At 51.5% G+C, this 17,648-nt stretch overlaps 1 protein-coding gene across 1 annotated transcript in view; it reads right to left on the bottom strand.

Annotated features, from left to right (window-relative positions):
- The window catches only part of LHFPL7 (LHFPL tetraspan subfamily member 7), a gene marked incomplete at both ends in the record, with an annotated part of 54,120 nt that extends 36,472 nt beyond the window's left edge, over window positions 1-17,648 (bottom strand). The window contains 2 exons of the mRNA XM_080357282.1: window positions 8,705-8,843; window positions 17,367-17,648. Of these exons, the coding sequence (XP_080213408.1) occupies window positions 8,705-8,843; window positions 17,367-17,648 (421 nt within the window). The remainder of the gene's footprint in view (window positions 1-8,704; window positions 8,844-17,366) is intronic.

The following is a 17,648-nucleotide window of genomic DNA, read 5'->3' as shown; positions in this document are numbered from 1 at the left end:
GGGCAGGAGAAGCAGCGAGGCAGAAATTAGACAGCAGCCTTCGCTCCAGCTCAGCCCAGGGGACTGTCTGTCTTCATCCTACCTGCTCCAGGGCCTGGAGGGATGGGCAGTTCTCCTGCGTGACAGGAGGGCAGTTTGTCACCTCCACGGCATCCTGACATGACACACACTGGGACTGCTATCGTAATGTGTCTGCCTGGCACCAAAGCAGCGCTGGATTTGCAGAACCAAAATTTTTGCCTTTCTTGGCTGCCACCCAAGCTGCACGCCACTGCTGCACAGCAAGCCCTCTGCTGCGGGACACGCTCCACATCTCCATCCATTGCTGCAAACCATCCTGCCCCAGCCTCTCCTTTCCCAGGGAACAGACCGTGATGGTGGCCCAAGGCGAGCAGAAAGGCAGGAGCAGGGCGTTGCAGCTCCATCCCCTCCACGCAGTAACTCAGGCTGTTAAATGCCTGGCCAGAGCTCGCCATCTGCTTCCAGTCTTCTAGGAATACCGCTGCGTAATTCAATCAAAAAGGAGAAGATCCTTGTTTCACTGAATCGTAAGTCACTCTTCAAGTAATTATATTTTTATACCCCTATCAGGAGCAACAGGGGCTGTTCATTTTATGGGCTTTAGCAGCCAGAGCTGTGCTTCTGCCAAGGTTACGGCTGGGAGGAGAATGTGATTTAACGTTTCCTCAGCCACCCAAGGCTTATCCATGTTTTTAGCCTTTTGGTTAGGCAAGTGAATAAGGCCCTGCAGGACCAGGGCCTTTGCTGATGAATTGACAACTGCCTGGGCAATTTGCAACAACACAAAGGACAGTGAGCAGCTCTTATTGTGGAGCATAGAAAATGCTCTGGCTTGGAGCAGAAGAGCTGATCAGACCATCAACATGAAGCTGATTCCCAGCAGGTGAACGTGCCACACCTGCCCTTCCAGGGCAATGCACAGAGCAGCTCTGCAGCACAGCGATTGCTGCCTAACCAGGGAGCGAAACCCTGCTTATCCAGCAGCTGGAGGAGACACAGGGCTGCATCCCTCATGTGCTGCCTTAGAAAGGTCAGATCAGATTAGTGCAGGGGAAAAACCTACCTACTTGCTCCATCTGAAGAGCCTGGGATGCAAAAAACAAAACCACAAACCAAAAGGAGTCTTTAAAAGATTTGAAAATGTAACCTTGCAGGAGCCTTCTGGTGCTCTTTGGGGTAATTTCCCCACTCTGGACCCTTCCCTACCCGACAGTGTGTGCCCTCTCCCCATACAGCCATCCCTTAGCATCACTGGCCTTTCCTGGGTTAGTTTTTCACCTGCTCTTTCACCGCCCCAGATGTTCAGTCTTTTAAACAAATTTATTCCCTTCAATTTGAAAAGGGCTTCACCACGTTTCCATCTGTGTTTACACTCAGTGCGGGGTAAATTCCTCCTCCGAGCAGATCTGTTCCTTCCCAGCAAAGAAACACGACTCAGCATAGATTCAGACGGGAAGGCGGAACGAGAGATTTCCGAAGCAGCTCTCACCTGGAAGCTGTGCCACGTGCCTGCACGAGGACAGACACCTCCACCAGGGAAAGGAACCAGGACCTGGCCCAGGGCCACCATTGACATGTCTGTGCTCAGGTCTGGCTCCCCAGCTCACCCAGCAGCCCAGATCGCACAGCACTGTTATTCAGGATGCTGAAGCCAAATGTTCATCTAGAGCAAGCAAAGCAGGACTGAAACACCCACATCCCAACGAAGGGTCTGTCCCAGGCACCCAGGGCTGGAGGTATTGGAAAAACCCATTTTATCAGGCTTTCACAGCTCCCTTCTCAGGGAAACTCTGTGTGCATGCCTGCCGTCTCTTACAGCAGGGCTGGCTGATGAATTGACAACTGCCTGGGCAATTTGCAACAACACAAAGGACAGCGAGCAGCTGCAGCCCAGATTTATCACCTTGCTCACCAAGGCCAGGCCAACATATCTCCGCTGTACAACAGCAGCAAGTCCCCGTAATGACTTCCCAGGCGGATCTACAGATAGCATGAGCTTCATCTAATCTCAAGAAAACAGATTTTGAGGCATTTGGGGGCTCACTGCTTCACCCCAAACTGATCTCAACCTTGAGGTTTCAGGGCAGCACGTTGCTGCTGGCAGGCGGGCGGACTGGCTGCTCCCATCGCTCTGCGCTGCCCTGCTCGGTGTCCTGACAGCCCCGCGTTTGGCTGCCTGTTAAATTACAGCCAGGATCCAACCAGCTCAGCAAATATTTGTCTGACGCCAAGACCAGACACTGTCTTCCATGCTGCTTCTGTGCTTCCATGTTTTAGTAGATTGTAACAGGGCAAAAACTTCCAGCATAGACAGAAGGCTGGACACTGGGGCTGACCAAGACTCCCTGAAGTGCACGCATCCTTCTCTTGAGCAGAACAAGCTGGAAACTGCTCATGACAGTCCCCAGCTCCCTGTCAGTGTCAGAGAGGATGGGGAGGCTTGGGTTTTTTTCTTGGTATTACATTATACACTCAGTCCAGATGGATGAGTCAATAAAGATGAGGTGACCTCTACACAATTGCTTTGGGATGCATGAAATTCAGCTAGGAGCTCCATTCCCCACAGCAAGGGAGGATAGCCAGGTGGTCCTGGATGGGGGCTGCAAGGGTCTGTCTCCATCTTCCCAGCAACAGCAGATACAAACAGGAGGCAAGCCAGGGGGAAAAAGGGAAAAGTCAAATCATTTATGAAGGGAAACATCAGCTGAAGCACGTAATCATATAGGAAGGAGATAAAGAGACATGCTTATTCCCAATATTGTGGGCATGCTGTTAATGACAGCTATTAAATGAGAGATGCTCTGAAGCCTTTCAGGATCCCGTTTATCACGTCCTGCCTGTGCTACCAGCGGCCTGACCTTGCAAGGAAAGAAAGACCAATAAGCAGTTAAGTCCCATGAAAGGTGAACCATAATCAAAGCCATCTCTCCCCAAAAACTGACATGAGCGAGCCTGTTTGGAAAGGTATGGCTTGAAGAGCGCCCCAATAGCACCCCTGAGCTTCATGCTGGTACCTTGGAAATGCTAGAATCGGGTAAATGTCCTGCATTGTAGAAGATGGAACAAGTGCCTGCAAACTGAGCACAGGCAAAGAGAAGCAAATTCCCTGTAAAATCGGAGTGTGGTTTTCCCATCTGAAAGGCTCGGCTATGGCACAGTGCTGGGGTGCTTGGGGCAGGCTGGTGTTTCCTCAGGGGCACTTGTTATTTTTTTGTTCCCATTTATTGCAAAGCACTGCTATTATTTACAAAATATACTTCTTTTTTAATGGACTGTTACTGCATTCAAGTGCAATAACTGGTCTCTAAACTCAAATCCCTAAGAGAACTGTTGAAAGAGAAGCAATTCAGCCACACATTAACACGACAAGGATTTCCCCAGGTTTAAGGGAACAGAAAATATGTTTTGTACAAGCGAACTAGTTTTTTCTTGCAGCATGAAACTGCTCTTTTCCAATGACAGCAATGAAAGGATATTGCTTCTGTCATTGATGCCACTGGAAATGTATTGCTCCTCGCCAAGAAACCCATGAAAGGGCATGGCTGGTTTATTCTCTAAACGAGACTACTGAGAAATAACGCTGCTCCCAGCACTAGCCAGGCCTGGCCTGAAGGGAGGGCAAAGCCACCAAGTCGGCAGGTTTGTGCCAAATGGCAAAGCCACACCTGGAGAAAATCAAAGCATATTTTGAGAACTAAACAGAAGAAGGCAAGCTGTCCAAATGGAAATGAATCCCTAGCTTCTTTCTGATGTGGGGCTCAGCTGCTGTGTGGCACAGCCAGGATCTGGCCCCTTCTCTTTCAGCAGCTCTGCACCTTGTATGGAATGAGCTTAAAGCCTGGGGAAGGCTAATCTACACTTAACCTGTGGCACAGAGCCTGGCCGTTAGGAAAGCTGCCAGCCCTTCTACTGCTAAGTTTAATGGTCTGGCTCTCCGCTGAAGATTTTAGGTTTTAAAAGTGAAATAACGAAATGGCTCTCGAACCAAGATGATCTGTCACTCGCATGTATGCACTGAAGTGAGTGTGGAGAAATTACTGTTTCAGCAGAAGTAAAAATTTCATGTGGTGAAAGGCTGGAGTTGATGTTTGTGGTTCCACTTTCACGCTCGTCGATCTGCAGATCTGGCAAGTTCATTTTGTTCCCTGCAACGTCCTCGCAAATGACACCTCCCAGATGGGAGGTAGACGTGAAAAAAAGGTCAGGTGCTGCTTTTAACATGGGAATTCATCAGATTCTTAAACATGGTAGAATAATGTCATCTGGGCTCGGGTGCTGGTGCCCAGCATCTCCGCAGGGTTCAGAGGAGCTCCAGGACACACTGGCCCAAGGCCCAGCATGCTGATGGGTTTTACTGAGCTGAATTCTGGAGCAAATGGGGGAAAAAATGCAGCAAATCAGAGGATTTGCATCGATGCAAGTGAATAAAAAATGAGAGCATGTGCCAAGCCAGGCGTAAGCAATATTGGCGCCAGCGTGAAGCACCTCTCGGGCTGGGCTGTGACAGAAACCCCTCTGCAGCGCCCCAGCAGCGGGCTCCTACCATCAGATATTTATTAGTTGTGTCAGGAATTAGTGAGAGTTCACTGACTGAATAATAACGTGCCAAAGGCAGCTTTTTGACTTTGCTAATGTAATTAAAGAAAGCAGGGGGAGGAAAGCCTTGCACTGGGGAAGGAACCAGGGCTTCAGATGTTGTTGGTCGCTTGTCTCTATTGCAAGGACAAGGTGTGAAATGTGGAGGGGAGGGGGTGAAGATGGCAATGATGACCTAGGCAGTGATGAGCATCATGCGGTTCCTCCCAGCTGTGACAGGAGTGTTGCTCTTTCCAGAGAAAGACAAAGGGAGAACAGAAAAGCTTCTGCCAGCAAGAAGGATCTTGGCTGCAGAATGCAATCAATTTTTGCAAGACGAAGCTCTTGGGACTACCATGAAACTTGGGATTAAAGTGCAGCTAAGTAAGGGAATTGTGTAACTGGGGGTTTCTGCCTGTCTTGCTGGAGCCTTAAGACTGTTCTGATTCTGTCGCAGTGATGCTGTGAAATTGCTTTTTGAAACCAAAAGAGCATTAGAAAGGCCCGGGCAGGTCAGGATCATTTGCCCTCAGCACTGGGTTTGTCTTGAGCAATGAGATGATGGTGGTAGGATTAGACAGAGAGCAGCGTGGGGTGAATGCAAAACTGCCCCGAAAGGCGTCCCTCAGGCTCCATTGTGCCCGTGTCCTCGCCGAGGTGCAAAGCTCCACAGCCCCCTCCTGTCAGGCCACTTTGCTGGCACGTCTCAGGGATCAGGGAAAGGATCAGCAGCCATGGGGCGACGGGGGGTGCACCCAGTTACTAACTGCCAATGGATCCAGCACCACTCGCCAGCAGAGCAAGAACCCTTTGCCTGAAAAGTGCACGGTGAAAAGCTTCCATAAAGCAACACAGTCCTGGTTTTTATCGAGGCTTTTAGGGTAGCAAAAGGAGCTGCGGAGGGAGGCTGCGAGTCCCTGCTGCCTGCCTACGAAGGCTCATTGTGTTCCCTAAGCAGCAGACACAATCTGCTTTGGTGCCAGAGCCCGGTCGCCAGCAGCTCAATCTAACAGCAGACCCATTATCCTTCCCTCGGTCCCACCTGGAAGCCACTGGAGAGGTTGTAGAGGACAACCAGCACCAGAGAAGATCCCCTTCCCTTACAGCCCTGGACGGTAGGAGACATTTGTGCCTGGAATAAACTCCTATACTTAAAACACCAACAAAGAGGCTTTTGCTGACAAACGACTGTGGCAGGATCTCAGCTGTGCACCCATGTGCCCTCCCTGGACCCCTCTGATCAGCAGCGATGAGCTGCAGCTGGGGTTTGGGGCTGCCCCACATAGAAATGGGGCCAGCTCAGCCACCCCAGCTTTCTGGAGATGCTGCTGTGCAGGTTTAGGAGCACATATCAGAGCAGAAGTTTAATTTCAGTGAGCTGGCACCATGCTCAGGGAGCGAGCCCCATCTCTAATCTCTCAGGGCAACTTTGATTTTGCTTGTAGGGTGTGAGAGCTGAGAAAATGTTCTGTATTTTATCCTTCCCTCTCTCCCTGTTGCTCTGCTGCTCATTTACTCTTTCATTAGTGATCATCTTCTTGTCATTTGTGCGGATATGTTGTGTTTTTCTAAGAGGTGGGTGCCAAGCATCAAGAATCATGTGTTCAACGTATGGTGGCAATTAGCCCAGCTCTGAACCCTGATGGCGTGTCTGTGTCTGCAATTAATGCTCTTCTCTATCTGCATGAGGTTTCTATTTTCCTTCCTTCTGGGGCTGGAAAAGACACAACTTGGATCTCTATAAAATAGCAGGAAAATGTTAAAGGCACAGCTTGAGCCTGACTGCCCCTCGCTGTGGGGCTGCTCTTAGGACTGGGTCTTGTGTGGTTCTGTGCTTGGATTTATGCGAGTGTGGGTCAGGGTGTCCGTCTGATACGGTGCAGAGCCTGTGGGGATGGATTCCGGCTCTGTCAGGCATATTTTGGCATGTTTCATGCACCTGGCTCTTTATTGGGAGATTAGATTGCCTGATTCAGTGTTTTATAGTATTAAGTTTATTTACTCATCCCTTTGGTGCTCTGCAAAATAGCTCAAGTTGTTTTTGTGGGATGGGAAAACCGGAGCAAAATTTGGCTTTCAGGGGGAAAGTGAGGGTGGAGGTGGAGGGAAGGTGCCTGTGGGACCTGCTGTGCTCCAGGGAAACCTGGGATTTGGGAGAAATGTGCCCCCCTCTTCCCTCCCACTGCTCTGCCAGCATCTCATAGTGGTTTTACAGGGGTTCCCCTGGTAGAGCTGACTTAGCAGTGGGGACAAAGCTGTCCCCCCATCAAAAGTTGCTCCACTAAACCTCATGGCCTTGCTCAGCTTTCCTTTCTCTTCCATATAAATTCACCGACCCTAAAACCCCTGCTTTTCTCTCTGAGATAATGTGATTTTTTGGGAGGAGTTTCTCTTGCTGTCACTCAGCTTCTTGCTGGGCTGCAGCTGATTTCTAATTAAGAGCTTCCTCCTGGGGGTGGGAAGAGAGAGAGAAACTGGAGGGGGGGCAGCATTTCTGAATCCAAATACATTAAACCATTTAATTCTGTTGACTCAGGGCTGCCTGACTCTGAATGGGAATTAATCCATAGCAAACCAAAATTAAAAAGCGCAATACAAAATGCTTAGCAAGGCACTGACAGGGTTTAAAGCAACCCATTAGCTTGCTCGAACGTACCCAGTAAATTTTCATTTGTCAATAATGCTTAGAGCCTACAGTTTATTTACAGCCTGTTCAATATTACCAAAACCCCTCAGAGCGCCTCATTTGTATTTATCTGCCACAGTCAGTTTCCTTTCCACAGACTCTTCCTAATCCTTTGCTTTACATCCGCTTGTCTCTCGTTGCAGAGCCAGACACGGCAGGGATGTGCCAACCCCATGGAAAAAGGTAGGGCAGGGTCACCCCTTTCCATCCCACTTACCTCCTGCACAGGACACCACCTGCAAGGCCACCACGAGCCACCTCCCAGTGACCCAAACTGTCCCCAGGTTGGGGCTGAGACCTGCTGGTATGGGGCTCCTCTGCCCCGCACCCAAGGGACCCGTTGCCCGCTGTCACCAAACAATACAGAGAGGTGATGGGAATCCCCAAATTGTGGCCTTCAAGTGACGCACCCGTCACTCGCGATGGGGACGGGGACGTGCAGCTGCCGGTGCCCACCCGCAGCCCGGCTGAGCTGGAGCAGCCGTGGCCAATGGGCCAGGCCCCTCCATCTGTTCCCAAATCGGCTCCCGCGGGATCAGCCCTGGCGAGGAGAGCACGTAACAGGATTTCCCCCAAAAGCCGCTTGAATGCTGCTGGGCAGACAGCGAAGTCTGGCCGGCCCCAAGGATTTCTCCAAAGAAAGGAGTTTATTCTCGGGCACAGACACGAATGGGCGGTTTAATCTCCTGTCATGGCTTGTGTCCAGTGCAGCTACAGGGACATCGCTGGGGAATTTGGGGTTGTTTAGTCCAACAGTTCAGCTCCCGGAGACACGGCTCCCCGCAGCGGAGACTGCTCTCAGCGGGGGGTTTGTCCCCTGGCAGGGAGCACGGGATGGGGACAGACCTTCCCCTGCCTCCTCCCCTGCCTTAGTGCTTCTCCAAGGCTGAAGTACAAGCAATTGCAATGGAAATATAAGCAAATGCAGCACCAAGAGTGCTGCGGGGGGGGATGCAGGACAGGCTGAGCAACAGCCTGTTGCAGCTGTAAGGCTGAGAGAGGGAAATCTCTCCAGAGGCTTAACCGCAAAGATGGCCCCAAATGGGACCGCAAGCTTCACTGGAGGCACTGGAGGCACCTACTAGAGCCTGGAGGTTCAGCAGCACCCTGCCCACAGGCAGCCTGGTCTCCCTGCAGCCCCTGCCCTACACAAGAGCCTGAGCAGGGGGCAGCGAGCAGGACCTGCACCTCAGCTCTGAAACAGAGCTGCGTATTTGGGTGGAGGTGATTTCCCAATAGATTTTGTAAGCATGGATACAGGAGGCAACTGCTAAAGCAAAGGGCTGATCTCTTTTTTTCTCTCAGCCATGGGTAGGGGTTGCAAGTGCCTCTTGCTGCTGAGATCCAGGATGCTGTGAACCGGGCAGCACCCCAGAGAAACCCCATCTTTCCACCCCAAAGAGCGAAGTCCCCGTCACTTGCCTGCTGCTGTCTGCATGTAGCCAGCCAGGGTGCAGACTCTCCTCTCGCAGGCTCCGCCGGGCAGCAGGACGGCGACGATGGCCAGCAGCGAGCTGAGGGCCAGCAGGACACAGCCGCCCGCACACAGCACGGCGCTCGTCTGCAAGGACACGCGGGATGTCAGCGAGGTGATCCCCACCACCGTCCCCACGACACCTCCCCACGCATTTCCCCTCTTGAAGTGAGAAGTGGGGACCCACCATGGGCGGCTTCTCGCACCCATTCCCTTCCACCTTCTGTTGTTTAAATTCACCATTAAGTCTTGAGCATCCTGGCACGTGGCCCCATGGGGAGAGTGGCCACAGCCCCTCTGCTCCCAGGGCAGCAGCACAGCGAGGAAATACGGACTTATGAAAAAAAAGCAGGATAACTGTTACTCTGCCCAGCGTCTGAATTCCACGTTCCACCCGGCAACAGGCAAAACCATCCTCCTTTGCGAGGACCATTAATTATTTAGAGCGATGAATTTTTCAGCAGAAAGGGGTCTTGGGAAGCAGGCTTGTTCCTCTCTTGTGTGAAGCATATTATTTTTAATGATCTAGGTTCTTCTTAATTATGGCAGCACAAATCCCCTAAAAACTCACAGCTCCTGCTGGAAACAACCTATGAGCTGCTCAGGCTGATAATCCCTGTGGAAAGGTGCAAAGATGTTCTTCAGGACATAGCGCCAAGGAAAAAGGCACAAACAGGATGGGTGCAGGTGAGTGTTACACTGAAAAAAGAGCTGGGTCTGGTTTGGGAAATGCCATCGGGGTTCATACAGGTGGCAGCGAGACTGTGGGGTCCCAGGGCCAGCAGCACCCTGGTGTGCACAGTGGTGGCCAAAATATGAACAAATTCAACCAAGCCTTGGCAGAGAGAACTAAGGTCTCATTTTGAATAGATGTGTCAAAACTTGTGCAGGCAAGGTGTAGGTAAATGGTGAGGTTTGTTTTCTGCCACATGGGCCAGGGATGCTGAGCCACTGAACAGCTGTGGGGCAGCTCTGGGGGCAGATGGAGTGAAGGAGAGCGGTTTGGTGTGGGGCACAAGGGACGTCGGTGGCAAAGCTGCCCCGAAATAGGTGGCAATATAGAAAGGCCTGAGGCATTTCAGGGCAGATTGCAAGACCTTGTTGCAAGCTGGTGGTGTTAGTCTGGCCCCTACATTACCCTGGTGTGCAATGGCCAGGGATGCTTGAGCACAAGGTGTGAAGTTCTTTCCCTAATGCTTTGACATTGCTTGCCAAAACACTGGATAAGCTCTTGTAAAACAGAAACTTTGCTTTTGTTGTAACTTTTCCAGGGCCTTGGCTGGGAATTATCCCAAGTGCTCCTGCCCTGCACTGGAATCGCACCTGCAGATCAAACAGACGCTTCCGAAGAAAAATAACAAGGCTTAAGTTTGAAGAAGTCCACGGAGCAAAGGTACCAACAGTAGCAGCTAAAACCCCTCTCCTCCCAGCTGCGCAGCACCTCCCTCTCCCTCCCTGTTTGTGCCTGTTGCATCTTGAGCGGAAAGGAAAGCATGCAGGAAATAGGATACAAAGGCTGAAACCCAAAAATAGATGGGGGGGTAGAACAAACGGGATGCATCGGGGCCGTCTGTGAAAGCCCAGCTCAGGCTGGGGCAGGAAAAAGCCCATTTATCCCAGCAGAGAGCACGGCTCCCACTGCAAAACCAGCCAGGGAGCGGCGGGACGTGGCTGCAGCTCCCCCAGCACCGCAGACCCGTGTCTGTGACCCCCCGGGGACCCTGGGGCTGTGACCCATCTCGCCTCTGCCGCGCTGGGAAAGACATAAAACTGTGTCACATTTTCTGCTCCCACTCCCAGGGAGATTAATTGTTTATCCCCAAACAAATTAATAGTCCCCTGGTGGGCCTGTAAATATGGCTTTATGTAGCATAATAAATTCCGATTAACAACAATCCCCTACACGTTATTTTAATATTTTACAGGTCTGACGTGCGCCGTGGCTGTGCCATTCACCAAGCAATAAATCTGCTGGAAATACTGTTTCATTCACCAAAAAAATCAAAATTAAAATGTTATACAATGACCATCCCGGGAAGAATCACTTATTATCCCTAATGAAAATTGTAAAAGTGAACCCATCTTTTGAAAGCAGCATCCACAATTTTTACAGTTTAAAGTGAAAAGGGCAAAGGGAGAAAAAATGGTCCAGTCCAATGCGTTAGTGCTGAGAAATGGTGCCCGGTGTGTGGCTTGGTGGAGAAAGCCAACTTGGCAAAGCTCCTGCCATCGCGTCCTGTGCGCTGGGTCACACCATGATGCACATTAGTTTATTAATGCAATTTATTAATTGGAATTTGACCAACCCTGAGAGCTGCCATCCCAGATGGGCCCTGTGGTACCCAGAGCAGGAGGCTGAAGGCAAGTATTGGGTATTTCAGCCCTGCTCAAATGCTTAAGCATCTTTGCAAATGGAAGCAGAAAATAAATAGCCTAAATAATTAGGAAATAGGCTAAATGAGGAAAAGAAAGAGTGAAGGTGACCGTGTGTCTGGCTTTCTGGGGGTGTCTGTTGAGGGAGAAAAGGTCTGAGAAACCTTGAGTGAGCTGGGACAAAAATGCCTGTAAAAGCAACTGTAAGAGAAAAGGAGGCAAAATGAATCAAACCATTCTCTTTTTTTCACATGCAGTCCCTTCCTCAGAGCTCTGTGTGATTAAATATTCCTTCAGAGAAGATGTTTTAGGCTTAAACTGGATAGTGCTGTACCTGGAGAGGCAGAAACTGAATGGACACCAGGGTTTTTAACCTAGCTTAAAAGACACACCAGTGCTGGATGGAGGTGCTGTGTGGGGACCTGGGTTTTGGAATTTGCAGTGGTGCTGGTGAGGACCCGAGAGGCCACCCCAGGGGCTGATGCTGGGAAGTGGATGCAGATGTTGGCAGCTGGGTCTGGTTCTGCTGTGTGGCTCAGAATGGCCCTGGTCGGGCTCCTGCTAGAGGAGAAGCGGTCGCCACCGCCTGTGGGAGGGCAAATAAAGAGGGCTGGCAAGGATCAGTGCAAACACTCAGAGTATCTATTCACAGGGCAACAGCAGCGCTGGAGCGGCAAAGCTGCCTCCTCTGGACCCCAGTGCCCGATCGGGTCCCCGCATGTCCCTGCGCCCCAGGAGTTGCTGCCACCAGCACCACGTGCCCACCAGGTCCTTCGCTCCCCAAAGCTTCCCGTGAGTTTTGCACTGGGACCTAAACCCCCTGATTTCATCTACACCTCACTGGTGAGTGCCCCGCACCTGAAACAGCAGTGCCTGCTCCTCCGGCAAAGGTGCAAGAGATCCTGGTAAAAAGCAGGAATGACCCACCTGGGCACAAGAGAGGCGGCCGCCTCTGCGGGAGACGCTGCGTGCGCAGGGGTGGGTGGATCGAGCCTCGCAGCTTGTTCATATTTCCCCCACATAAGTCACAGAAACAAACATCCGCCATCTGGTCGGCATTAAAGCGACCGCCAGGAAGAGGATCCCACACACCCTCATCTTCTCCTCCCTGGCAATTACCTTCCCTTCGGCGCCATCTGAGAGCCGTCTCCTTCCTATTTGATCTTCCTTCTCCACCCCGCTCCCGTGCAGATGCTGTCCCCTGTCCCATGGCAGCTGATGGGAACGGTGGGAGCGGCTCCAAGCTCCCCAAACCAGCCTGGCAGTAACACATACAGCCCCAGGCACGGTGCTGCCGGGGAGGTGGCTGATGTCTAAGAATCCCCTGAGCCAGAGTGGTGTGTGCTGGGGCACGGGGATGCAGAGGAGCCAGCGACGCTCCAGTCTGCATCCTTCAAATGAAGGATTTGGTTGATGGGGACCGGCCTGCGCCGCAGCACATGCAGGGGGGTATTTCTCCCCAGCCCAGATTTAGCTGCTCATGCACAGAATTCATAAACAAAATTTTAAAAGCAAACAAAAAACCAGACATAGCTTAGCCAGTCCTGGCCTTCCAAGTAACACTTTTCCACTTTCAAGCTAATCAGGGTATTCAACAAAAACACCAGAGCGGTTAATGCCCAAACTGGTTCAAGGGGAAAAAAAGGGGGGGGGGGGGCATTTTTTTAATTAGGGAGAAAATAAGGGACAGATAATATGTCTGATGAATTATGGCTGTCTTTCTTCCAGTGCTTTTCCATCCAGGGATGCTAGAAAGCAGTTTCTAATGGCACTATTTTATCTAAGAGGGTGATGGATAGTGGTGAAAGAGGAAAAAAAAGGGAAAAAGTAAGACATTAGCACATCAATGGTGTGCCTGTGACCTCCATCAAGGGATGCAAACCAACTTAATGAAATTTTAATTAGGCAGCAAGCAGTGCGCTGTCACTGGCTACCAGATCAGACCTTCTTACTCGCACTCTGTTATTATCCTTCCTTGGGATAAGCCCCTTCCCAGCACAAGTGGCCAAGCTGGGCTCATCATCCTGGGCCAGGCAGTGCCTCGCAGGTCACAAAGCTCTGCCATCTGGCTTCTCCTCACAGAGCCTGCAGGGAGCGGGACTTGCAGCCTCCAGAGGATGGAGGGAATGTCCCACCATCAAAACGTCCCTGCCATGTCCCCACCACCCAGAGCCGGACTTCGCTCGGGGCCCTACAAAGGGGAAACGCAACGTTCAGTCCACGTGGCAGAGCTGATAGAAATAATCTAGGGAGCAGCCTGCCTGTATTTTCCATCAACTTGATCTTTTATGGCCCACCCATAAGCTGGTCCTGTCTCAACACCCATTTCAGCCCAGTTTAGTGATGAGCGGCTCACTGGTCAGTGAGTCCTGGTTATGGTTTGCTACTCAGGCACTGAAGCACAGGGCCAGAGCCCAGGAATTACAGGTTTCCCCAACCCCAGGTATTTTCTGTTCTGTTAATGCAGGTCAAAGAACTCTGGGTGGCTAATGAAAGGAGATAACGTCTACTGCAAAATAATGTGCATAAACCGGAGGATGGTGATTTCAAGACTTGCTGAGCACTTGCACCTCTTGCCAAGGTTGTGTAAGTGCAATTAAAAATCAAACTAGACAGGGTAAGCTGGGAAGGATCTGTTCTCTTGGGAAGTTCTTAGGATGAAAAGCTAAAAGTTGATTTGCTGATAATCCCAAATTAACACGCTGGCCTGATACACGGCCTCTGGGAGTTGAGCAGACTCTGCTCCAGAGCCAGACTCGCACATGGCTCCCTGCTTGGGTCACGTCGCAGGCTGGGAGCTCCCAAAACGCTGAGCTCTCCTTGTGCCAGGGCCTGTGCTAGAAGAGGAGGGATGGATTTCCCAAATATCTTCCCACCTCCATCACTCATGCACTTTTTCACTGGGAACAGGGCTGTTGCGTATCTCCACAAATCTCACCCCAACAGGCAAACGTCGGATTATGTCAGGAACCCAGTGCTGAACTGACAGAGCGAGAAACCAGCAATGAAGGTTTATGAAACCTTTCAGCGTTTTCTAACAAAAGGTAAGCAGGTTTACTGTGCATTTTCACTAGGATGAATCTTTTCAAGTCTTGTTATGGGCAAAAACCCAGGAAAGACCCACCCAGGGAGTTCCTGGGGCCATGCAAAGCCCTCACCCTGTCCTGAGTGGGTCCTTTCATGCTCTGCTCCAGCAAGGCATCACTGGCTTCATTGGCAAATGGTCCATGTGGCTTTAACCTGAATACCATGGACTGATCAGCTCTTTTGTTGTTTTAGATTATATGCTTGGCAAAGCCTGAAAATAATTGGAGGCTATCTGGAAAAATAAAAATAGCAATTTGAAATGAAGCAGCACTAGCTTCCGAAGTGCAGCACGGAGATGGGAACCCATGAGCCAAATGCTCCCACTGAAAAATAGAATACATTAGCTCAGGATAAAGCACTATTTTGCATCCACACAGGGATCTGGCACCGCAAAAGGTAGTGAGATGCAACAAAGCAGCTTGGAGCTCAAAAGCTCACCTGTTTTTCCCAGCTCAACCCATTGGCCTCCTGAAAGCAACTCCCTTTCCCCATAGCACATGCATCCCTTGGGATGCTGCTCTCCAGCTCTGACAGCTCTGGTCCCTCCTTTCCATTAATTGTTCGTGTAAGAGCCTTGCTCATAAATTGGCCAACATCACCATCACCTTCCTCTCTCCTCACCTGGCTCCAGCCAGACTCTCCCAAGTTGCCATCAGCTCCTGCAAAGTCTCGGTCTGCACAAGACAGCCCGGCCACAACATCTCCAGGCGTCAGGGATATTTTATTATATCCCACCCCATCAAATAACCATCGTGATGCTGAGCACGGCGCAAAGCCCCAACAGCTTGAGCACTCACAGGGTTAAATTAAAGGTACCCGTGATATTAAAGAGCTGCAAAGTAATTATGAAAGGAAGCAGAAAAAAGCCAGCAACTCTAAGCAGACATGAAGGCCCTCTTAAGAGAAGAAAGGCATGTTAATTAACCTCTAGACATGATTCAAAGCATCATTTGTAGCATGATTAACATAATCCCCCAAGTGCAAACACACAACTGGCATTAGCGATCATTTGCAGGGCTGAACGCTCCCCCACCCCTTCATCAAATCGGCAGATTTGAACAAGGAAATATTCGAAACGTGCTAAGCGTGCATGTTTCAGGAAACAAAAAGAACAATGTTCCCCAGGGATGGACATCCCGGCTGCGGGCTGCTCCCAGCCCCTGTGTGCTGCAGGTGGGCATCCTCCCCAGGTGTGCTCTCAGCATCCTCCCCAGGTGTGCTCTCAGCATCCTCCCCAGGTGTGCTCTCAGCATCCTTTCCTGGGTATGCTGTCAGCATCCTCCCCAGATGTGCTCTCCTCATCTCCCCAGATGTGCTTTGGCTAGAAGACCTCCTCATCCCTGTGTTGGTTTTTGCTTCTTTTGCCCCCCCATATTCACAGTTTCACACCCTTCTCGCCAGCCTCCACCGCTTCAGCAAAAACCTGGTGGCTGTTTTCAAAAGCTCCCGGATTCCCATCCACGTTAGGCTCTTGGCTTTCATTTAAAGAAGGAGCTGCCCACAAGGTTGCTTGAAAGATTGGAAATGAATGTCACGAGTTCTGAAAGCGAAGAAAAAAAGAGTCGCTATTTCCTTGTCTCTCAAGAAGAGGAGAATCTCCTGGTTGAACTGGCCGGGGCTCGCAGCGCTCAGCTCCCCCTGTCCTGAGCACCGAGGCGTGCGGATTCACAGGCTGCTCGTGCACGAGAGCCAAAGCTGTTGCCAGCCTTAGCAAAGCTGTCAGGGATATTTTATTCTATTCTGTTCCACCTCATCAAATAACCATCACAACAGGTATTCTCATACTCATCATGGCAGAAAGCTGGTAGGGGAGCACTTTCCCCTGAAAGAGACCGCACTGTTTGCAGTTCATGAATTATTTGGGTGGCATTAATAAAGGTGACAAGGATGTGTCGCCAAAATCCCCTGTAAACTCCACTTGGTACCTTGATATTATTTGTGCTTACCACAGCCACAGCTCAGGAGTTCAGAGGCTTTGTGTTATGTTATTTTCTGGATCTAAAGTGTTTTCAGAGGTTATTAGATGGCTGAGGTTGTTCAAATGAGTCACTGCTGAACTTCACTCTTTAAAGTTTGTTATTACTTGGAAGTGTTTATCTGATTTACGTTTGCAAAAACTTCTGAACAAAGGCCAGCTCATGGAAATGACAGCATTTTTGCACGTTTTTATATAAATAGGAAGGATTTTATGCAGCCGGTTCTTTTCTTTGCAGTTCACAATATTTGCCTTCAATGACAGTTTTAAGGACCATGACAGGGTTTAAGGAACCGCACGCAGACCTGCCATCCTGGGAAAGATTACAGCGCAGCTTCACGGCAGGCTGAGAAATTCAGCTCCTGACACCCATTGTGCCCAGCACAGCCACGACCTCTTGGGGATTTACCCCTCATGTTGGGGTTTCTGCAATGAAGCGACCTGGAGCAAGTCAAACCTTGTGTGTTTTCAGTGGTAGTAGTGAAATCACAGTCACAACCTCAGGGTGAGAAGGTAAGAATAAAAGGAAAGGACACACACCACGGCCACGCTCAGGCTGCACTGACCGCCACACAGGCACGAAAGCACCCGGGAGGTTTCCCTGCAGCATCCCAAAAAGAGATGCAGCCCCACGGGGACCACAGGACACACAGGGGGTGCTGAGGGGATGCTCAGGGGTAGGATGGAGTGATGCGGGGGATGAAAGGGACACTTGAGAGCAGCATGGGGAGATGCAGAGGATGGTTGGAGGCAGCATGGGGGGTGCCGAGGATGCTCAGGGTGGGACAGGGATGCTGGGGCAGGTCTGGGAGACAGGATGAGGGGATGTGGGGGAAACCTGGGTCAGAACGGGGCGTGTTGAAGTGATGACAGGAGGACCTTGAGGAGGTAAGAAGGACAGAGAGACACTGACAGTGTGGGGCAGGTCTGGGGCGATGTAGGAGGGAGGTTGGGAGGGTGCCAGGGAGCTTAGGGCACCTCGGGGGGATGCCAGGGAGGTGATGGGGGGATACCAGAGAGCCCAGAACAGACAGGGAGGATACCGGGGAGCCCAGGGAAGGGCAGGGGAGATGCCGGGGAGGTGATGGGGGATGCCAGGGAGCTTGAGGCATGTGGAGGGGATGCCGGGGACCTCGGGGTAGGAGGGGGGGACGCGGCGGGGGGGAGGCGCTCACCTGCCAGGAGCCAGAGGGGATGTCTCCGAAGCCGCCGGGGCCGTCGGAGCCGTGGCAGCTGCGGGGCGGCCCGGTGCAGCGCCACAGCAAACCGAAACCGGCGGCGGAGCGACCGGGAGGCAGCAGCCAGGCCGGGGAGAGGAAGGCGGCGGCGCAGGCGGCCAGGAGGCCGGCGGAGAGCAGCGCCCAGAAGCAGCCGACGCCGCTGCACATGGTGCGCCGGCGGGGCAGGGAGCCCGCGCCCCGCGCCGCCCCCGCGCCCGCCACCGGCACCGACAGCAT

Source organism: Nesoenas mayeri (genome assembly GCF_963082525.1).
Source record: "Nesoenas mayeri genome assembly, chromosome: 20".
Taxonomy (NCBI): domain Eukaryota; kingdom Metazoa; phylum Chordata; class Aves; order Columbiformes; family Columbidae; genus Nesoenas; species Nesoenas mayeri.
This window is presented reverse-complemented; position numbering and strand designations above follow the sequence as displayed.